The sequence below is a fragment of the Odocoileus virginianus genome, chromosome 17, assembly GCF_023699985.2.
Source record: "Odocoileus virginianus isolate 20LAN1187 ecotype Illinois chromosome 17, Ovbor_1.2, whole genome shotgun sequence".
In the NCBI taxonomy this organism is placed as follows: Eukaryota; Metazoa; Chordata; class Mammalia; order Artiodactyla; family Cervidae; genus Odocoileus; species Odocoileus virginianus.
Window position 1 is genome coordinate 49,999,246 of NC_069690.1, and position 23,514 is coordinate 50,022,759.

Consider the following 23,514-nt stretch of genomic DNA (forward strand, 5'->3'; position numbering starts at 1 on the left):
ATTTATTTTTTACTATGACATATTCTTTCTTTGTTTTTATTTATTTATTGGCCACACCACATAGCATGTGGGATCTTAGTTCCTCAACCAGGGATTGAACCCATGTCCCCAGCAGTGGAACCTGTGTCCCCTGCATTGGAAAGCAGATTCTTAACCATTGGACCACCAGGGAAGTCCTCCCACCATGTTTTTTTAAACTGAAGTCAAAACACATGAGACAGCTCTGGCTCAGATGGCATGTTGAACTTCTCTTACTTAGATCAGGACGGTCATGCTTCTACATCTCAGCTCCTCCTTCTGTCTGTCTCTCTGGTGTCCAGCTTTTGGTAGCATAGGTTGGCCATGGCTTCCAGGGAGTAGGAATGGGCAGGGGGAGCCTGTGGTCCCCTCAGCAGCCCTGTGTGTCTTTGGGAGTATGCAATCCCACCGCATCTCAGCTTCCCTCCTTTGAAAAAAAGGAGATACTTCCTGCCTGGGTTATATAGATGATCTGGCTTCCAGCTGAAAGATGCAGCAGATGACAAAGTGCCAAGTGGTCCTCACCTTCCCGGGGCTTGTTTCTGAGCGGAGAGACACTGGTGGTTTCGCTTAGGAGTGAAACAGCCAACATCTGGTGGCAGCCGGAGCCCAGAAACCCTGTACTGGGAAGAGAGCTGAGCTTCCTTTTTCCTATTTCCTCCTGTATCAGATCAGCAGACCCACTGATCATCTAACCAGTGAGACAGCCTGAGAGAAAGGAAGAGCTCTACACTTCCCACCACCTAGACCCGATCTTCTTGATCGTCCACACAGGTGCCCAGGGAGCTTCTCCCGGGCTCCTCCGGGACTGATTTTGCAGTTGTAAAGAACAGCCAGGAAAATCACTTTGATCTTAACACAGCTGGGGTCTCTTCTGGATTCATCCTGAGCTCTCCTGTCCTTCCAACTGTAGTGGATCACCGGAAACCTCCTCCGACGTCCTGGAAGCCTCCCAGGAACCCCCCAGAGCCGTTTTCCTCCGTCTCCAGCAATGCAGTGGCTGAGGCCTGCCCCTGGACGAGGCCTCTGGAAGAACACAAGCAAGAATTCCTTTTGATCTCACAGTTTCTCAAGTGCAAGTATTTAGAAATGACTCTTGCCCTGAAGCTGGTGGCCAAGTGCCAGGAGGGCAGGCTAGATGGAGGAGTGGGGCAGGCTGGGGAGTGGTGCGGATCCTCCAAGGCCGGGCACAGAGGAGGGAACCAGTTTGCACGTCGGGGGCCGGGGTGGGGGCAGGAGGCAGAGGCTGCAGGAGCTCTACTCAGGAGTCTGGTCTTCCATTTTCCTTTCATACTGTATTGTCCATATACATAAAAGTAATATGTGCTCACTCTGAAAGAGGTACTTCTATTTTGTGTCTTGAATAATACACTTAAGAGATTTTAAAATGTGTTTTTATATATTGTGTTTTCTGTATATATGTGCAAGTAATACATGCTCATGGTAAAACTATATCTATGGCTTGTCTTTTTGAATATTTTTAATATATTGTGGTTTTTGTGCATGGAAAGTAACATATGCTCACTAGTATGAGCTAGAATAGCAAAAATAACTTGTAAAATTGAGATATAACTTACAAATCCTAAGTACAGATCTTAAGAGTACAGATCTTAAGAAATTGCTCAGTATATTTTCACATTATATATGTATCTATGTAATTATCACTCAGATAGAGGATACCATGGCAAAGGCTCCCTTGGACCCCTCCAAACAGGTCACCTCTATTCCAACTTCTAACACCATAGATTAAAAAAAAAAAAATTACTTATTTAGGCTGCTCTTTGCAGCATGAGCTTAGTTCCTTAGGGATCGAACTTGTGCCCCCGAAGTAGAAGCTCAGAGTCTTAGCTCCTGGACTACCAGGGATTCCCTGTCTGGCTTATTTCACTCAGCATTAGCCTGCAAGGTTCAGATAGTGAAAGTCGCTCAGTTGTGTCCAACTGTTTGCAACCCAGGCCAGAATACTGGAGTGAGTAGCCGTTCCCTTCTCCAGGGGATCTTCCCAACCCAGGGATGGAACCCAGGTCTCCCGCATTGCAGGCGGATTCTTTACCAGCTGAGCCACAAGGGAAGCCCTACATTTTGATAGATGAAGCCAAATTGGTCTTCCAGAAACTTTCATCAATGCCCACGCACACCAACATTAGGTGAAAATGCTTTTATTTAACTTTAAAATAGATGCCTCCTCCCACCCCCTGCCACCCGCCAATGGCATCTCACTTTGCTTTGTGTTGCTTTAGTTGGGAAGTTAAGTACCTTCTCTGGGATTCACTGACCTTTGATATGCTTTAGAAAATTCTTTCTTTGTTTTTGATTGTGTTGGGTCTTCGTTGCTGTGCAGGCTTTTCTCTGGTTGCAGCGAGCAGGGGGACTGCTCTCTAGTTGTGTGAAGGCTTCTCCTTGTGGTGGTTTCTCTCGTTGCAGAGCATGGGCTCTAGAGTGTGCAGCCTCAGTAGTTGTGGCTCCTGGGCTCTAGGGCACAGGCTCACTAGCTGTGGTGCACCGGCTCAGTTGCCCCATGGCATCTGGGATCTTCCTGCACCAGGGATTGAACCTGTGTCTCCTGCATTGGCAGGTGAATTCTTTACCCCTGAACCACTATGGAAGCCCGATGTACTTCTTTTTTGAGTATTGTCTAAAAATTTTATTAAAATCCTTTCTGTCATTCATCTTTTTAAAATTATATTTGTAAATTCTCTTCGTATATTGCAGAAAGACCCTGTATTTGAAAGGCATGGAAAGGAAATAAGTTTATACCTACAGCAAAACAGAGGTGGTTCCACTGATGTTAGCTTTTTCTTTTTGCTGCTTGGACTGGGGATCAAACCTGTGCCCCCTGCTGTGGAAGCGCAGAGACCTAACCACTGGACAACCAGGGAATTCCCTCTGGTGTTAGTTTTGAAACTCAACTGTCCAACCACAGTCTTCATCTTTTTTTTTTTTTAATGTCTCTGCTTTTTATTTATTTATTTTTTTCCCAATTATTTTTATTAGTTGGAGGCTAATTACTTTACAATATTGTAGTGGTTTTTGCCATACATTGACATGAATCAGCCATGGATTTACATGTGTTCCCCATCCCGATCCCCCCTCCCACCTCCCTCCCCATCCCATCCCTCTGGGTCTTCCCAGTGCACTAGCCCTGAGCACTTGTCTCATGCATCCAACCTGGACTGGTGATCTGTTTCACACTTGATAATATACATGTTTCACTGCTGTTCTCTCAAAATCATCCCACCCTCACCTTCTCCCATAGAGTCCAAAAGTCTGTTCTATACATCTGTGTCTCTTTTTCTGTCTTGCATATAGGGTTATGGTTACCATCTTTCTAAATTCCATATATATGCGTTAGTATACTATATTGGTGTTTATCTTTCTGGCTTACTTCACTCTGTATAGTAGGCTCCAGTTTTATCCATCTCATTAGAACTGATTCAAATGTATTCTTTTTAATGGCCGAGTAATATTCCATTGTGTATACATACCACAGCTTTCTTATCCATTTGTCTGCGGATAGGCATCTAGGTTGCTTCCATGTCCTGGCTATTATAAACAGTGCTGCAATGAACATTGGGGTACACGTGTCTCTTTCAGATCTGGTTTCCTTGGTGTGTATGCCCAGGAGTGGGATTGCTGGGTCATACGGCAGTTCTATTTCCAGTTTTTTAAGGAATCTCCACACTGTTCTCCATAGAGGCTGTACTAGTTTGCATTCCCACCAACAGTGTAAGAGGGTTCCCTTTTCTCCACACCCTCTCCAGCATTTATTGCTTGTAGACTTTTGGATAGCAGCCATTCTGACTGGCATGTAATGGTACCTCATTGCGGTTTTGATTTGCATTTCTCTGATAATGAGTGATGTTGAGCATCTTTTCATGTGTTTGCTAGCCATCTGTATGTCTTCCTTGGAGAAATGTCTGTTTAGATCTTTGGCCCACTTTTTTTATTACAACCACACTCTTCTTTTGCTTGTATATTATACCTTGATCACACAGTATCAAAATGAGGAGTTTAAGTTTGATTTTGGTAAGTGCTTTGGAATAAAATAAACCCAGAACTGGGAGGCACCATTAATTCTCCATTTTGACGGCATGCTTTCCTTCTGAGCCTACACTGGGCCTCAGAATCCTTCCTAACACAAAGCTCCACGTGGCCTGTGGTGACTTGAGTTGGCATGAATTGAAACCTCTGTACCTCCACGATGGAATGACTCCTGGAAGTTTCCTGAATGTAGTGATTCACAGTAGAGGTGGGATGGAGGAGCTATCGGGGTTTTTACTGGTTTCATCAGGCTGAGGGCAGGACGATAGAGCTCCAGGCTGAGACTGGAGGGATTCTGCGCAGAAGATCTTGCATGGCCATAGTAGGTTCTCACTGAACAGTTGATGAAATGTTGGTGATGAGGTCGTGTCTGGATTTTGCAGGTGAGGAGAGGGAGAAGGGGATATTGGTGGCCCAGGGGGTTTCAAGATAAATGTAAAAGATCCAGTTTTGGAACAAGAGGTGCATTGACTGTGTTTGTCTTTGTTCATGCTTGTTGCCCCCACAGGTGAGTTCCCAGAACTGGAGGGAAGGAAGCCTGGACGGCAGTGGGGGACAGCTCCTACTTCCCTTTTCCAAAGTCTTTGCTGTCCTTGTTGTAGGCTGGGCTGGCCGTGTCTCGAGTGTCAAAGGTGGACTTTTTAAGCGCCTTGTGTTTCAGGCTGGAGATCTTGGGAAAGAAAATGTATTTGGGCATTTTGCCTATTCCTTTTCCTGCACAGAGAAGCCTCCCCCATCTGCCTCCAGGTGGCTTTGCAATTTAAACTTGAAAATGCTGAAGTCTTTTCCCACAGCCACTTTGGGATGACTTCGTTACTTTCCACATCCTCCCAATTAGTTCTCTGGCTTCATGTATCCCTCAACAGCCTTTCTCATTCCACTGCGAAATGAAATGCTCTTATGCAATCTGAGGGAAATGTTTTAACATCTAGATCACCACAGGTACCCTGTCTGGGCTTCTTCGTGGAGCTAAGTGGATGGTGTTAGGTACCTTGAAAGTACCTCCTTATCAACCCAGCCCTCTGTGTATGCGTGCGCGTGCACGCGTGTGTACAGGCTCACACAATTCTCTGAATATGCAATCCCTTTGTATCATGTATACTACAGACGTTGCGCTGAAAAACCAAAACTTCAAATGACATATGTTAAACCTACTTGGAGATAGGTGGTAGGCCGAGTGCCAGCGAACACCTGGCAATCAGGGTTGCTGCTGTCAAGGAACTTCGCTCAGTTTCTGGCCTGGCAGTCAGTGGGCTTCATTTGGCACCCACACATGATGGGTGCATGTGTGCTGAGTTGGTCAGTCATGTCTGACTCTTTGCAGCCCTGTAGATTGTACCCTGCCAGGCTCCTCTGTCCATGGCATTCTCCGGCAAGAATACTGGAGTGGGTTGCCATTCTTTTCTCCAGGGGACCTTCCAGACCCAGGGATTGAACCAGGGTCTCCTGCTTTGCAGTCTGATACTTTACCATCTGAGCCACCAGGGAAGCCCATACTGGTAGTATGAGACCTTTAACTTTACTACTTGTCCTGTGATGTGTGGCCCATGCTTCATCCAAGCTGGGTCTTTTCAATAATTTTAAAAGTTTAGTAAGATGTACATAACATGAAATTTACCCTTTGAACCGTTTCCCCCCTTTTAACTATTTCTAAGTGGACGATTCTGTGGCCTTTAAGCACATTTACATCACTATGTGACCATCACCACCATCCATCTCTGGAATGTTTTCATCTTCCCAAACTGAAACTGTGCCCATTAAATACTAACTCCCCATCCTTCTCCTCCAGCCCCTGGCACCCACCATCTACTGTGATCTGACTCCTGGAGGTCGCTCACAGGAGCAAAATCAGAATATTTGTCCTTCTGTGACTGGCTGATTTCACTGAGCATCATGTCCTCAGGGTTCATCCACATTGTAGTAGGTGTCAGCATTTCCTTCCTTTTTAGGGATAAGTAATATTCCATTGTACGGATAGAGCACATTGTGTTTATCCATTCATCCATTGAGGATACTTGGGTTGCCTCCACCCCTTGACTTTAGAGATAGTGCTTCTGTGATCATGGGGGTACAAACTGCAAACAGGACTTTTTCATATGTGGAATTAATTGTCAACATTTAATAATTGGGAGATTTCACCCCCAGAACATCTGCTGTCCAGTTTCTTGTGAAAAACAAGGTGATCTGGCCAAACTGGCCTGCCGTCCTGAGTGTCAGGCACTGCAGAGGAGGTGGGAACGGCTCTTGATTCTGGGATGATATCATCCAGAGACTGAGTCCAGACGCTGACTGCTGTATGTTACTGGGCTTATGCTGTTGTTTTTCTGATAGTCGAGTTACGAAGAAAGCAAAATATTTCCATTACTTGTGTCTCTATCAAAAGTGGAAAATAAAAAGCAGCTGGAGAGGTCTCCATGTTCTGGGGAAAGAGGACTATTCCTACTTATCAAACATATGGATGGGGTAGATATGTGGGCAAAGAGCCCAGAGGATTCGTTTCATGTTATGAAATAAGCTAGCCCCTTCACCCATTTCAGGTCCCTGCTGGGCATGCCAGCTGATCTCTGGCTGGGGTTTTAGGAGTGTATAGCTCTGTCCCTATTAATGGGTTGGTAATCCCTCTGGACAACCATACCTAGTCACCTCCAAGGCAAAGTTATTAGATGTATAAAGTAAGCAGGTCGAAAGACGTGTTCTAAGTCCTAACCCTTGGTACCGCTGAACATGAGCTTTAATGGAAAAAGAGTGTTTGCAGATGTGATTAAGGATCTGGCGAGGAGAGGAGGTTATCCTGGATGAACCAAGTGGGCCCAAAGTCCAATGACAAGTGTCCTTATAAGAGACAAAAGAGGAGAGACGCGGACGGAAGGGAAGGTCACGTGATGATGGAGGCAGAGACTGGAGTGAGTGGCCACAAGCCCAAAAATGCTGGCAGCAGGAGCTGGAAGAGGCAAAGGAGCCGTCTGTCCCAGAGACTTCAGAGGCAGCCCTGCCGACACCTGGATGTCAGACGTTTGGCCTCCAGAATTGTGAGAGAATAAATGTGGGTTGTTTGAAGCCATTCAGTTTGCTATGCTTTGTTACAGCCACCATGGAAAACCCAGGTAGCTGGATTGTCTCTGTGGGTGAAAGGGAGCTTACTCATCAGTAATTTCAAGATACAGTTGAAGGACTTCCCTGGTAGTCCAGTGGCTAAGACTCCACAGTCCAATGCAGGGGGCCCAGGTTCGATCCTCAGTCAGGGAACTCGATCTCATTGCTGCAACTAAGAGTTCAAATGCTGCAACTAAAACTAGTGGGAAGCTGCTATATAACACAGGGAACCCAGCAGGTGCTCTGTGATGACCTAGAGGGGTGGGATGGGAGCGGGGAGAGAGGCTAAAGAGGGAGAGAATATATATATATATATATATATATATAAAATTATGACTGATTTGAGTTGTTGTAGGGCAGAAACCAACACAATATTGTAAAGCACTTAACCTCCAATTAAAAAAATCAGATTTTGCATGCTACAACGAAGATTGAAGATCCCGCATGCCCCACCTAAGACCCAGAGCAGCCAAATCAATAAGGTAATTAATTAACTTAAAAAGATACAGTTGAAGATACAAAATACAGAAATGTTTTTGGCTTCACACTGGCCTTTGTGGTCAGAATAGCAGGAGAGTCAGGGTCTGGTTGGTCTATGTAGCTTGCACTCCCTAAAGTGCCAAAACCACAGAGAACTCCATTTTAAAAAGAAGAAACTTGGCATGTAGATGTGATGATTTGCCCAGGGTCTCATACATAACTAGTGGCAAAACTCGAGGCAGAGCAGAACCAAAGAGAAAGTGAAAGGTGGGCGATGACTGATGCTTCTCATCCAGGCGAGTGGTGGCAGGACCCTCGCTTTGTGTTTTATCTTAAAAAGCAATTATTAGGCCCAAATATTAAAAGCATCCCTCTACTGTTGGAACTTGTGGCTCTTTAGAAAGGATGAACATCCTTCCCTGTGCTTGCTTACCGGTGCTTTAAATTTCTTTGCAGAATTTATTTACCCACGTTTCATAGGAGAAAAGCAAACCTCTTTTGAAAATGATGTAAACAGAAAATGTCAGTTGTCTAATAAAGTCTGAAGAGTAGTCATGGTAAGAAATGAATGACCAGAGCCTTTCCCAGGCAGATCCTCCCGTAGGGGAGGATGGAGAGATGAGCGTGCTGTAAAGACATGGCGTCTTTCCTGTTGCCTGGGCTGGATGTTTATAAATTATGTGCTGTTGCCCCTGACCTGTTTCTTTAGCTGAAGTTTCCATGTAAAACATTGGATTTCCAGAGGGGTTTTCTCTGTGGTGTGGTTTGTTCAAAAAGGTTGGCTCTTGTATTTTTTCTCCAGAATGACTTTCTCCCCAGGAACTGCCGGTGAAAAGAACCACTTCCCCAATTAATTCCAGATGTGGAATACATCAACCTGCATCTTTTCAAAATATTCACAAGCTTTTAAAAAAAATTAATTAGCTTTTTTTTTTGGTTGCGCTGGATCTTCTTTGCTGCACGCCAGCTTTCTCTAGTTGCGGCGAATGGGGGTTACTTTTCCCCGCGGTGCCCAGGCTTCTCATTGTGATGGCTTCTCTTGTTGCCGAGCACAGGCTCTAGGCACACAGGCTTCGGTGGTGGCAGCACGCGGGCTCTAAAGCGCGGAGTTCCCTGCATCGGCAGGCGGATTCTTATCCTCTGTACCACCAGGGAAGACCAAGCTGCATTTTTTATTAACGGTGGGAGTATTTAAGTTGTACTCTGTTTAAAAAAACAAAAAGCAGTCTGATGACGGCTTGATTATGATGATTGAAAAACGTCATTTTCCATGTTGAACCACCAGGCATCAATTCACCTGGGGGGATTTGGCTGACACCCTACAGCTGGAACCCAGAACAGCCTCAAGTAGGAATTCCCAGGGGCTCCTTGGAGCATCCTTATCCACCGTCCCTGAGCTTCTTTCACAGAGCAACCAGGGCTATAGCCAGGTTCTGGTGGGAGTTGGGTAGACTTCTTCAGGGTGGGGACACCCCAAGCTGTTCTTCCTGGCTCCCCCATGGGTGCTTGCAGCGACACTTATTTTATTAGCCAAGCAGGACACTGGGACAGTGGTAAGCCAGCTAAGCAAACTGGATCCTCTGTTTAGACCTCATGGCCTGAAACATGAACAATGTGCAGTCTCTGTGCTTTTTTTTCTTTTTTGGTGGAGCCCCAGAATAATTTTGTTTCCTAAAATAAATATAACATAAAACATATCATTTTAACTATCTTAAGTGTATAAATCAGTGACATTTAATGCATTCACAGTGTTGTGTAACCATCACCACTATTTAGTCCCAAAACATTTTCATCACCCCAAGAGGGAACTTGCACTCATGAAGCAGTCACCCCTCCCGATTTCTCCTTCCCCTCAGTCCCTGGCAACCACAAACTCCTTTCTGTCTCCAAGGATGTGCCTCTCCTGGACATTTCATATAAATGGAATCAGGTAACATGTGGTCTTTTGTGTCTGGCTTCTTCTACTTACCATGTTCTGAAGGTTCACCTGTGTTCTCGCGTGTGTCAGTGCTTCACTCCTTCGTGTGGCTCAGTACAATTTCACTGTAAGGCTACATCGAATTTCATTTATGTTCTTCTGTTGATGGGTATGTGAGCTGTTTTCACCTTTTGAAGACTGTCAAGAATGCTGTTCTGAACATTTGTGTACAAGTGTTATGTTCGAACGTTTGTTTTCAATTCTTTGGGGGTATATACCCAGGAGTGGAATTGCTTTGGTAATTCTGTCTTTGACTTCTTGAGGACCCAGTAAACTTCCACAGTGGCTGCGCCATTTTACATTCCTACCAGCAATATATGAGGGTTTCAACTTTTCCACATCCTTACTAACATTTCTTATTTTCCTTTTTTTTTTTTTTAAAAAAAATGACAGTCATCCTATGGGGAGAAGAGGTGTCTCGGTGTGGTTTCGATTTGATTTCTGTGATGATGGTGATGTCGAGTGTCTCTCCTTGTGCTCCTCAGTCATTTGCTGAGGCTCCCTTGCACTTTACCAATACTCTGTGCAACAGCAGACAAATCTGTCCAGAAGGGAGTTGAACTGGGTGAATGGCCTTTAAACTACTTTGTCCACATAACTCCTAAAAGAACTTGGTAACGTCATGCCCCTGTGGTACCTTTTTATTAGGTTGGTAGCTCTTGTTCTTCATCATGAGGTTTGTTAAAGTTGCAAAGGGTGTGATTTCTGGTGTATTGTCAATTTTGATTCTAAAACAGTTCCTCACTCTAGAGAAGCAGAACCTGACATTTTGTCTTGTTTCCAAGATCATGGAGCAAGTCATGTTCCTTTGCCAAAAACAAACCAACCCAGCAAGCAACTTCTCACCTTAAGATAAAAATCATAGTATCCAAATGATCACACCTTGCCTATTTCCTGTGAACCTCTACTCTATTCGATAATAACAATATTTTTAGCCCTGACCTTTGCTCTTCCTGTCACGTGTCCTGATGTTTAGGATTAGCAATACCACATGAGAAAGCAGTTGTTGGCCCACTCAGGACAGACACATGTAAATTTGGTGACCTTGGTTTTCTTGTGATTTTTCCCCTTTTTAAATACTTGATGGCTCTTTGGATTTGGTGAGCTGGTACTTCTGAAGTCTGCCTTTTCTTTAATCTTTGCAAGAAAACTTTCTTTTTCTAAACGCATCTGCCGCCGGATTCCTTGGGCGATTCTTTTAAACATATCAAACAAAATGTAATTTAGGTAGCAGTGTGGCGTCATGATACCAAAGTTATGGGCAAATTCTCCTTGGTTCTTTTCTCCTCCACTTTTGACTTCTTCCACTGAATTTTATTTTAATAAAAGCATTTTTATGTTTGACAGTAATTCACTAATCACTCAAGCATAGGTCTCTGCAACAAAAACATGCATAATTTAAATTTAAAATATTTTATTTCCTGTGACTCTAAGACTCAGTATTAAAAATTACTCTGGATTGAGTGATTTATACAATTAATCGACTCCTCAAACCAACCAAAATATATTAAACTTGTGGTATGTATTTGTGATATACATATAAAAATTAGTTGCTGGACTACATCTCTTAATGAGATGAACGGGGCTGTATGTTTTCAAATGGTTCATGTGTTGTTGGATGAATATTACTTATTATCTCAGATGTAGTTCAGAATCAATTCCATCCCTGTTTTTTATTTTTATTGGTCTAGACCGTGAGAAAACTTGTTCATATAAAATTTATACATGGTAACGGGATAGTTTTATTTTTGAACTTCTTGGAGATTGAAGCCAAAAGTCATAGTGATTTATCATAAAAATATAACAGGACAAAAATGACTAGATTAAATTCTCCTCCCGATGTTAAAGACTCCGGGTTTTAGCGACTTGCTGTCTTGGCAGTGGGGTTGTGCGAGTGGCCTGGGTCTCTCTCCTGCCGGGAGATTCACCACCTTCCTTCTCCTCTTGCCTTGTGGGATGGAAGGAAGGACAGCCTCCGGAGGTGTGACGGGGTGACGAGGCGGCGTCCCTGTACTGGTGGTGGTGGCGGACCCCAGGCTTAGCCTCTGGCAAGCTCTCCCTGGAAACGCGCCCCCGGGCGGCCAGACCCAGACAGCCTCAGACCCGACCGCTGCGCTTTGGCTGTTAGGAGATGCGGGGGCCAGGGCGCTCCGGGCGGGTTCGGGTGCGGGGTCGCCGCGCAGACCGTCCCACCTGGGGTGCGCGCCCCAGGGTGCTGCTCTGCCCCTGAAGTGATCCTTCAAGGTCGAACTGCAGAGAGAGTCAAGGAACTCGCTGCCCACCGATCACAAAGGAGAGGGGCGCACCAGCTTGCTGCGCGTGCGCGGTCAAGGGTGCTACCCGGCCGCGGGCTGTACATGCGGGCAGCGGGGGTAGGGGGCGCCTGTTGGGAGCGCGTATCCTCTGATGTTCGGGCCCCGAGCGAGTGTGGGATGTGTGTGTTCGCTCGCGCGCGCGCGTGTGTATGTTGTACGTGTGTATGCGTATGTAGCTGGGATGTGGAGTAAGATGGTGTTTTGTATGAGGTGCATGCAGTGTGCTCAACACTTATGGAGTGTGTCTGCGTGTGTGTGGCGTGCTTTGTGTGTATGTGGGGTGTGTGGAGAGGGTGGGGTATGTTACATGCGGCTGCGGGTGAGATGAGTGTGGAGCGCCGCAGTTGCTTGTGATAGTGTACAGCGAGCATTTGCAGCGCTCCGGGTTCGCGTCCCGTCTGGTTTGGGCTGCGCTCCCAGCTTGGGGCTCAGCGGATCTCCGCTTGCCGCTCGCAGGACCACCAGCTCCCGCTGGACCAAGTGCGGCAGATAACCATGGCAACAGATGCTCCCGCGGCGGAGGTGGGCGTGGGGCGGGTAGGGGAGGCATCTGATGAGGCTCCCAGGCTGGGTACTGGACTCGCCGCCTCCTCGGTTCCCCGGCATGCCTGGGGGACCCGGGGTCCTCACTTGGGCGCTCGGCAGGCCTGGGGCGGGGCCCAAAGGATTCCTGCTGTCTCACCTCCTAGCGAGTTCTGTTCACAAAGCCCTTGCTGCTTCCAGGTGTGAAGGCGCAGCAAGTCTTTGGCGCTTCGAATCCTGCTCAGGGGAGACACCCCCGCGTTCTAAAGGTGGCCGGGAGCCTCGCAAGCAGTTATCGGGTTTTATGACCGGCAGGTGTTCTTGTTGGGTCCCAGGACAAATGAAAAAACCTGGGAGGGGCTGAAGGGAGTTTCGCACAGGCGTCTCTTCAGCAGAGAGGGGAGCAGCTCACAGGTTCTGGAAAGCAGACTTCACTCCCATCCAGTAGAGACTTTGTGGGAAAAGACTGGCCAGGCCTACCAGCTTTGATATACCTGTGCTCCCCTCCCACCTCTGTTCAGAGCCAGCCGGTGGGAGATGCCACCTCAGTTCTTATCCTGTGTAACGGGAGGAGGTTGGTCTATATCACTTTTCATTCATTCATTCATTCATAACCTTTATCTAGTGCAAAGAGCTCAAGTGTAGTGCCAGGGCCAGCAGTATCAGAATCACCTGGGAACTAGAGAGAAATGTAAATTCTCAGGCCCATTTCCAGACCTACCAATGTGAGAAGCACTGATCTGCGGTGACCCTTGTGCTAAACATGGGGCTACATGACCCCTCCCATCATGGGATTCTAAAACAAACCTAGTGGGGAAAGTTCTAGCTCTTTTTTCTGAACATCCTGTGTTTTGCTTGGGGATCCATCTAAAACTAGATGAAGCATAAATACTTCTTGGCCACATCCCCAAGGCTGGTCTGAGTAGAAGGCTGGTCTGGCTATTTCAGAGAAGGAGGAGTAGAAGTTGGAGTAAGAGGAGGTTCTGAATTCCTCTCCACTTCAGAAGCTGCTTGAGAAAGACTTCAAGGGGTGTTGAGGAGCCCAAGAGCGCCGCCTCCTGGTGACAGCGTGCAGGACAGACTCTAAAGAATGGGGCTTCTTGACAAAGGGGGCTTTCAGTGTCCCAATCATACACCCAGCCAGGCATGAACTACCCGGTCATTACTCGGGAACGTTTCATCCATTACTGCCAGCAGCTGGACTGGCCAAATTCAACAAAGGCTCTGAGAAAACAGGAAGTCGTGTGTGGCTGATATGTAAGAGAGTCCCCAGTCATGTCCACGTGGCTCGAGAATGCAGTGCATGGCTTTGTTTCAGCTGGGGTTTTCTCCAGACCCTTTTAGTCAGGCTAATAGTAAAATGAACTTTGTACAGAGAACTGCAACATTAGTTTTCCATGGTGTCCTGAACTCCTCTGATAGGTCCTGAGAAGGGTGCAGGGCATGGTGGAAATCCAGTGTACTTCTGTGGAGGGGTTGGGGGGCAGACTTTGGACACTGGCCTTGGGGAGGCTGAGAGCTACCCTCCAGAAACATCCTGGGCTGGCCACGCTGTGGGAAGGGAGGGGTTTTAGAAGGGAGGGTCGTGGACAACTAGTGTGGTTATCCTGACTCTGGAAAACCTCCTTTATTATTTTTGTTTTGTTGTGTCTACCAGTCAACATTTTTCTTTAAATCAACTCATTTTTTTCACTTAAGTTACTTTTAAAAGGAAAAAACTTAGAAAATAACAGAACACAAATGGAAAATCAGTAGCATTCACCCAAGCTGAAGGTGATCATAAAAACAAATATAAGGCAGATATCTCTCTTTTTCTTTTCTGTTTGAAAAAGCTGATCGAGAGTGATTCTCAGATATCTGTTGGCTCATCCCTAGAAAGTAGGCTAGTCTGGCCATGGTCGTTGTGGGCTCTTGGTGAAAGCTTGGGTGTCTCTTAGAGACGGGGGTCATGGTGGTTATGCTGACATGTGTGAGCGCTCACTGCTCCATGTACATGGATGCAAAGGGATACCTCACCCACTGGTTTCCTCCAGCCTGATTTGGGCCTGTCCAGATTCAGAAGCCAGTGTGGGCGGCCAGGAGGGCCTGGGTATCCCAGTAGGGCTGCGGGCGGTGGGGGTGGGGCAGTCCTTCCAGGACAACTATGGGATGCAGGGCCAGGGAGCCGCAGGGCCTTGCTGGTCAGGCAGGACTCCAGCTCCAGGCTGGTACTTAGGCAGCTGTGGAGGGCAGGTTGGGATTGATCCTGCAGATGGAGATGGGGCTCAAGCTGCAGATAGAAGTAAGAGGCCCGGGGAAGGGAAAGGAGGGATTCCTAGACAGGGAATAGACAGATCCTGACAAACCAGTCCTTCAAAGAATGTGTCTGTCATTGTTATAGCTGGATTTATACGCAAGAGCTGAATTTGACAACTTTAGCATCGCCCATAGTAGGGTTTTAATTATCCCTGTGGCTACTATCTAAGAACCACCTGTCTCGGTGCTTCATCCTGGGGTAATCTCAGAGACATGGACACTCCTTATTATCCAATTTTTCCAAATGAGGAAACTGAGGCTGGGGGAGGTAAACTACTCCCCTCAGGCCATGGGGACAGACTGGAGCAGTACTTGGTCTGACTCCAAAGTCTATGCTCTTGAAAGCCGTTGTGAGTGCACAGTCCTTGAAGTGGCTCAGTACTGACAGTGTCCAAGGCACTAGGGGGTGGACATGGCCCCCTGCTCCTGGCCTGGCCACCCAGGTCCCCTCTGAAGCCAGTCAATATTCACCTTTTCTTGAAACTTCTCCAAGGATAAGTCTTATGTGTAGATTTACCCCCCCACCCCCCCCACCCCCAATGGCATTCTACCATTTGCAGCATTTTCTTTTTAGCTGAGCTATGTGGCAAAGAGTTCTGGTTTCCTATCAGTTCTCATCCCCCCCTTTGCTTTTTAATGGGGAGCCCAGCCTTTACCAGCTTTTGCTGGTAGTCCAACCAGGGCCCGTTCCCAGCAAGAATGGGTAGGTTCCCCTGTGTTTGTCAGCCTCCTAAGAAACTGGGAGTTTATTATAACCTGGATCCAAGTGGGAAGACTATAAGAAACCAGCAGGCTTTAGAATAAATAGTTGCACCCACATTGGTCACTGTGTTTTGGTAACAGCCAGTGGGGTCCTTTATTCCCATCTGTGCTTTCTGCCTGGCGGTGCACTCCTAGTGGCCTGTGGGCAGGACCTGGTCTTGGAGATGGAGATGGCCCCTCAGCTGGAGGCGTGCGGACTCAGGGCTGGGAGCTCCAGGGCAGAGCCTCCTCATCGCCCACTGGAGCTGGAGTTTGGGGTCTAAGTGTTTGAGGCTTCGGTCCTAGTACAACCACCACCAAGCCTGCTGCACCTTCCCAAGAGGGCACTTGGGTACCCCCTCCCCATCAGCGTGCACTCGGTGACCGCCCTTCCCCATCCCTGCCCCCCCCAACCCCTGTCCCCTGCTGTCATGGGGGTGGTTCTGCTTTGAGAGGAGAGGAGGAGGTGGAAAGGGGGGTTGAAGGAGAAGGAGAGGGAGGGAAGGAATAGGGGCATCTTGGGAGTCTGGGGGCTGTGGGCCAGTGAACCAGATTATGCCCCCAGAGATCTAAACCTGGGCAGGGGTCAGATTGCTAGCATGATGATGGCAAGATTGCTTGGCCATGATGATGGCCAAGCCTGGGCTGGGGCTGTGGGGACACAGAGCATGTAGGCCTGGTCCCATGTCTACTGAAGAGACAGGCCCATCTGTATTCAGTAGATCATCACAGCAGGAGTAGGCTCAGATCCTGTCTGCAGCTTCTGGAGGCTTCCTGGAAGAGATGGGCCTGGAAGGACAGGTGTGTGTTGGGTTGGGAAGAAGAGATGGGGCAGGGGAAGGGGGAGGAGATGGAGCAGACAGGCCTGGAGGGAGGGAGTAGAGGGTATTTGGGTGGGGGCATGGACAAGTGCATGGAGGCACCCGTGTCAAGTGGAGACTGAGGAGGGCCCCATGGGAATTCCTGACCCTCATCTGGACCTGGGAGGGCAGAGGGTGAGTGCAGGTAGGGGCACGGGGGTGCATAATGACTCCAACTTCCTCACATCTCCACCTCCTGGGCCTCTGATCCTTGAGCAGTGGGTGTTATGCGACCTTGACCAGGAGAGTTGCAGCCACCAGCAGTCCCAACACCAAGGGAGGCCAGGCGCTTGGCAGGAGGGCAGACCCTAAGGAAAGTCAGAGGATTCGTGAATGAGAGACATGGGAGCATGTTCCTCACCCTGACTCTTTAATGGCAGGTGAGGTGTCCCCAGGCCACCCCCACATCTCCCTGGTTTCATCACCCCACCCCGCCGCCCTGTTCACCTGCCCCAGCTGTACTGGCCTCCTGGCTTGTGTTCAGTGTGATCCCTCACAGCCCCTGCCCAGCGAGGCCTGCCCATCCCCAGCAAGGTGCCCCCAAGAGCTGCCACCTTGCCAGCTCCCGGGTGACCTTTGCCCCTGAGATGGGTCAGGGTGGGGGCAAGGATGTGTGCAGGGGAGGCTGACAGAGGAAGGAGTCCTCACGTGCCCATGGAGCCTGGAGGTAGCGTGTCCAGTGGGCAAACTGCCAGCTCCTCTGGCCCACAGCCTCCGCATCTTAAACAAGGCTGCACCCGTCCACCGGCTCTCCAGCCTGTGCGGTGCCAGGTGCCATGGGATGTCAGGGACTCCAGATGTTCCCAGGCGCCGGGGACAGGAAGGCGCAGGCAGCACCAAGTGGCTGGTGGGGCACCCTGGTTACGGCCCTGCAGGCCCCCATCCCCTGCAGCTGCCTGGAGGCACACCTGAGGGGCTCGTGGTCAGCGAGGGGCTGAGTGTGGGTGTCTGGGTGCTCAGGACACTGTCGTTGGTCTCCTGGAGAATAGGCAGCAGGGTGCTGAGGAGCCCGTCATTGGCCTCTGGCACGATGCCCAGCAGTTTGCACATGAGCTCATACACGTGGACGCTCTCGAAGGGCTCCACCTCCAGGCCCTTCTTGAAGCTGGGGCCCACCGCCCGGAAGATGGTCTTCATGTCCATGAACTCATTGTTGAAGCCGTGCTCCCCATTGTTGAACTGCACGTTCACTCTCTGCCAGGAGGGAGGGTCCTGAGTGAGTCTGTGCTGACCCTTCCAGCTCACCCCACTCTCTCCCAGGAGCACCACCTGCCGGGCTGCGGGTTTCGGAGGACGGCTGGAGGGAGTTCAAATGGGGCCGGGGTGGGAAAGATTCTGAACCTCCGTGTCTCTGAATTCTCAGCCCCAAAGATCAGTGGCCCTAAGAAGGAGCCTCAGCGAAGACCCAGAAACATGAATGGAGACCCACGTAAAGGGGGCAGAGCTTCAGCCAAGGACACGCTCCTTTCCATGGCTGGGCGCCCACACGTCAGTACTTCCTTTCCTAGAATCCTGCCCCTGCTCTGCATATTGCTTCCCTCTCAGCCTCCCAGAGCTCTCTCACCTCTTCTATGTCACTGTTACAGCTAGCCTTTCCACTTTACCCTATACACTCACGTGCACACACAAACACATGTATCCATGCACACTCATGCACACAGGTACGCAACACATGTACACACTCCTGTCGCATAGTGTGGGTGTGTCCCTTTGGAGGCTGACACGCCTCAAATTGGGGTCTGACTAGAAACAGGGGAGTGAGTTTTACAGAACTGGAGAGAGACTCAGCAGGGCAGAGATGTGCCTGCACCCTGGAACTCACCCCGTGGATGACGTAACCCGGGTCACTGTACATAAGCAGAGGGGTGACCCGGGAGTGATTGGCATAGTGGAGGGATTTGGGGAAGAACTCCTTCTTGTAGACGTGGAGTCTGGGGTGGGCGTCCTTGAGGGCCTCGTACACCTTCTCCAGCATTCCTTCCTTGGGGAGCAGCATCCCGTTTGGCCCGTAGTCTAGGAGCTCAAACTCAATGTCCTTGAAGCTGAATTTGGAGACCTTGTGGAGCTCCACCAGGTCACTGGCCATCTTGTTGACGGTGGTCATGCCGTGGTCGGACACGATGAGCAGGTTGAGGCTGCTCTCCAGGCCGCTCTTCCTGATGCTGTCCCGGAGGTAGCCTACGGTCCTGTCTACCTGCATCACTATCTCCTTCCTCTCCTGGGACTCGGGGCCATACCTGTGGCCCGTGGAGTCCGGCTCTCCGAAGTAGAGGGTGACCAGGTCCAGGCCCTCGTCTGTGAACCACTTCATCACCGTGTCGATATTGGCCCTCCACTCCACCTCATCCTTGTAGTTGTGTAGGATGCCTTCCTTCCGGCTCAGTGTCACGGCTTCGCCTTGGTAGGTGACGTTCCCGCCGGGGTAGAAGAAGGAGCCAGTCTTCAGGCCCTGCGGGGGGAAGGTGGCATCAGAGCCACAGGCCGCCTCCCGCCTGTCCCCCACTGAAACATCTGCCCCGACCGCCTGCCCCCTGGTCTGCCCACTCAGCTATCCCTGCTCCTGACTGCAGCCACGGGCCTTTGTATTTTCTGAAAGACCTTTTATAGCTCTTATCTTATGTTATTAGGGCTGATACTGATTTTATAGAGGAGAGAGCAAGGTGCCCAGTGGACTCAGCACTGATGAGATAGTGGATATAGAAGTGTCCCCAGATATGCTGTGTCCTCCTCGTCACTGTGGCCAGAGGTCACAGCGCTGCTCTGTGAGCTCTCCCTTCCGACCTGCAGCCCGGTGTCTCCTGCCATGCATCCATCAGCTCCTCCATTGCCTGCCCTTCTAGCCTTCAACCCGGCCATCCGTCTGTCTCTCTGTAAACCAATTGCTGTTTTGTTTACAGATCCATCTGTGCTTGCCACCAGCTGTCCACTGCCTCAGGTCATCATGTCCACCTTGAGATGTCAGTTCTCGGCTATGCTTTCTGCGAGCGAGCCTGGTGTCTGTAGCTCCTTCTGAAGTGAGGGGACTCAGATGTGAGTGGACACCCTGCCTGTGAAGTTTATTCTGGGCTCACCTTGAAATCATCCATTGAGTTTGTTGTCAGGAAGCCCAGAGCATTGCAAGAGGCTATGGTTCTGGGTTTTTCACTGGGATGACCCACCTCTTACTTTTATCTTTCACCCTTTAGAATTTGACTGCCAGGCCCTGAGAGGGGAACCAGGATGAAGCCATTTCATTGTTCCCTGCCCGTTAGTGGACTGACATTATTTTCCCTGAGGCCCCCTTCTCACCAGCACTGAAGCCCAGTTTTCCATCCAGTCAGGAGAATGCAACAATCCCTCTGGGTCCCAGGGAGGACAGGGCAGCCTGTGCAGCCACTGGCGGGTCCCCAAAGGCACCCGGCTCCCATCTCCCATGCGGCCCCGCTCAGCACCTCTCTGTGCTGGGAGCACTGAACTCCCAGGTCCTGCCGTGGATGTCACGTGGTCATGCCGTGGTCACGGCCTGCTCGGCCAGGTCCCCCTCCCGCCTCCTCCATCTGTCCAAGTGGGTGTGGGTGCAGCGTTACCTGCCTCTGGGCGGTGATCCAGATGGGCAAGCTGCCGTTGTCCCACCATTTCTCGATGCCCAGTGTGGTGTGGTAGGGCCACTTCAGCTTGCTGCTTGTGTTGTAGAACATGTTGTGAACCACCCCATGATTCTCGACGTATTTGCCTGTGGGATGGCGGGGGTTGGGGGGTGGTAGGAAGGAGGGCACAGCCAGGGCAGGGGGCAGGGAAGCACCTGTGGCTCTGGGAGCCCGGCTGGGCCACCACAGCCACGTACCCTGGCCCAGAGAGTCTGCTTCCACTTTGAGTAGCTTATCCTGCCGCTGAACTCCCACAAAGGCATAAATACACATGTTCCAGGATATCGTTTGCAGCCTCGTTGGTTTTAGCAGAAGATTGGGAGCAACCTGGCTGGCTATCTGGAGAGAACTAATTAAATCAATTATGGCCCAGCCATGAAATAGAATCTCAGGCAGGAAGATAAATGAACCAAGAGAAGGTGTCTTTTTTAACTTATTTTTTTCAGGACTTCCCTGGTGGTCCAATAGTTAAGATTCCACCTTGCAATTCAGGGGGCGTGGATTTGATCCCTGGTCAGGGAACTAGGATCCCACATGCCGCAGAGCAGCTAAGCCCATGCACCGCAACTACTCGAGCCACAGCTAGAGAGCTTGTGTCCGGCGACAAAAGATCCCACATGCCGTAACAAAGACCTGGTGTACACCAACTAAGCCCCCAAAGCACTATGCTCTATTGGAAACCTTGTGCACTGTTGGTAGGAATGCGAAATGGTGCAGCTGCTATGAAAAACAGTATGGTGGTTCCTCAAAATTGTTTTTAAATTTTTTTTCATGGCAATGCCTCCATGTGAGTTCAGAAAGTAGAAAAAGAGGGGTGTTGAAGAGTCCACTTCCTTCGTTCATATTCCCCATTGTGATGTGGTAAGTAAGGAGGTGACATGCAAAAGGGAGCACCAGGGACCTCTGCTTATGTGTGGAAGGGGCCTTGGTCATGAAAATGCTGGTGTGAGAATAAGCTGTCTGTACAAGTGACATGCCTTAAAGTCATGCTTCCCTGTCAGCTCAGATGGTAAAAAAGATCTGCCTGCAATGCAGGAAACCCTGGTTCATTCCCTGGGTTGGGAAGATCCCCTGGAGAAGGGAATGTCAACCCACTCCAGTATTCTTGCCTAGAGAATTCCATGGACAGGCCATGCGGTCGCAAAGAGTCGGACACGACTGAGCGACTAACACTTTCACTTTCAAAGTCATGTCCACCCAGAGCCTCTGAATGTGACCTTGTTTGGAAATAAGGTCTTTGCAGATGTCATTAGTTTTGTTAAGATGGCGGCATCCTGGGGACTTCCCTGGTGCACCATGGTAAAAACCCGCCTGCCAATGCAGGGGAAAGGGAAAGTGAAAGTCACTCAGTCATGTCAGACTCTTTGTGACCCCATGGACTATACAGACCATGGAATTCTCCAGGCCGAATACTGGAGTGGGTAGCCTTTCCCTTTTCCTGGGGATCTTCCCAACCAAGGGATCAAACCCAGATCTCCCACATTGCAGGTGGATTCTTTTCCAGCTGAGCCACAGGGAAGCCCAAGAGTACTGGAGTGGGTAGCCTATCCCTTCTCCAGGGGATCTTCCCGACCCAGGAATCGAACCAGGGTCTCCTGCATTGCAGGTGGATTCTTTACCGACTGAGCTACTAGGGAAGCCCTCCAATGCAGGGGACATGGCTTCAATCCCTGGTCTGGGAAGACCCCACATGCTACAGAGCAACTAAGCCTGTGTGCCACCACCACTCCTGAGCCCGCGAGTCACAATTACTGAGCCTGAATGCTGCAACTACTGAAGCCTGGGCGCCTAGAGCCTGTGCTCTGTAGCGAGAAAAGCCCCACAGTGAGAAGCTCACGGCACTGAGTGAGGAGTAGCTCCTGCTCACTGCAACTAGAGAAGCCCACGTGCAGCAAAGAAGACCCAGCGCAGCCACAAATAAACAAATGAATAAAATATGTATAAAGAAAAGATAAGGGCATTCTGGATCAGGTGGCCCCAAATTCAATGACCGGTGTCCTAAACAAGAAGAGGAGAGGCACACAGAGGGCAGATGGCCATGTGACAGGGGGCAGGGATTGGAGAGCTGTGGCTGCAAGTCCAGGATCGCCTGGGTCCCCGGAAGCTGGGACAGGTGGGAAGGATCCTCTCTTCCAGCCTCTGGAGGGAGTGTGGCTCTGTGACACCTGGATTTTAGGCTTCCGGCCTAAATAGAGCAGTGGTGGGTTCGAGGGTGGCAGGGAGCAAGCAATGGAAAGAGCAGGAGCCTCAGGCTGAACTCTCTTGCCTTTCTGAATCCTGGCCACACTCACCTCCACCAGAAGCCCTCCCAGGTTGCCACGCTGGGCATGGTCCCCATTTAAGATGAAACCTCCAGGTGTTTTTTATCTGCCTTCTATCGCTTGCCACCGACGGTAAGGGTTCCTGACACCCCCTTCAGCGGTGTCATGTCTGCCCAGTCAGGGTGTCCCCTCTTTAGCCTCACCTTTGTCCTTGCACTGTGTGCCCCCCGGGTCGAGGCTCCATGCCCGCACTGCGGTTCGTTTTGTGGGTTCCCTGGAGTCTCAGCTGCCCCCCCACAACCCCAAACCCCATCTGAGGCCAGCACTCACCAGTGACCAGAGTGAAGTGGCAGGGGCTGGTCAAGGTGATGAAGGCCGGGGTCATGTAGCGAGCTTTAACCCCGTCCAGTGCCATGGCATCCAGGTTGGGGGTGTCCACGTCCTGGTCATAGTTCCAGCGGAAACCGTCGAAGGATACCAGGAGCAGCTTGTTCCGGGAGGCCTGCTGGCGGACGGGTGCCCCTGACGCTGGAGCCAGGAGGGTGGCCAGGGCCACGGCGAGGAGGACAGCTGGGGCTCCCATGATGGGTTCACCAGAGAGGCAAGTGCTGAGGGAAATTTTCTGCTGAAGAGCAGAGCAAAGTCCCAGGGTCACTGGGCAGCTCTTATCCTGTGCGTCTTTGAACTGAGACTCTGCACGAGCCTCAGAGAGTGGCCCCTGGCTGCTGTGTCCAGACTACCCTGGGCCTGGCCCTCGGGCGCATCAGCCTTTATCGACAGCGGCTCTCGATGTCCCTCCCCCTTGGTGCACAAGTGTCTTTCCAGGGAGGATGGGGACCATTCTGGAAGGCGTGGCGAGCAGAACCGACTCCTTCCGTCGGGAAAGCCTGTGTCCCCGCGCCAGCTCTCATAGCGACTCTGGGTCCCTGTGCCGGGCTCACTCTGTCCCAGAGCACCCGGATGGGGACCCTTCCTCCAGACCATAATATGGGGAGGCCTTTGGGCCAGGGCTGTGGGTTCAGGGTTCAGGAGGCTGGCTTTGTCTATGGGGACCCCCCAGCCTGGGGGAGCACCTCTTCCCCTTCCTGCCCATGCTAAGGGGGCTCCTGCGGTGGGGCAGGCAGAGCTCCAACCTGGATTAGTGCCTGCTGTGCCCTCCCTCTCGGGCCTCAAGGAGCCCCAGAGGGTACAGGCATGGGCAACCTCACTGTTGGATTTCACTAGCAAGATGGTCAGAAGTGTGGCCTCCCTGTTACACTGTGCTCACGGAGAGGGCGGTGTTGG

At 50.1% G+C, this 23,514-nt stretch overlaps 1 protein-coding gene across 1 annotated transcript in view; it reads right to left on the reverse strand.

The window, feature by feature from the left end:
- Positions 1-22,813, reverse strand: part of ENPP7 (ectonucleotide pyrophosphatase/phosphodiesterase 7) — a 42,539-nt gene extending 19,726 nt beyond the window's left edge. Inside the window, exons 1-5 of the mRNA XM_070478921.1 lie at positions 22,561-22,813; positions 19,910-20,055; positions 18,166-18,792; positions 17,252-17,537; positions 12,373-12,572 (exon numbers count right to left, since the gene is read on the reverse strand). Of these exons, the coding sequence (XP_070335022.1) occupies positions 12,373-12,572; positions 17,252-17,537; positions 18,166-18,792; positions 19,910-20,055; positions 22,561-22,813 (1,512 nt within the window). The remainder of the gene's footprint in view (positions 1-12,372; positions 12,573-17,251; positions 17,538-18,165; positions 18,793-19,909; positions 20,056-22,560) is intronic.
- Positions 22,814-23,514: the final 701 nt, after the last annotated feature.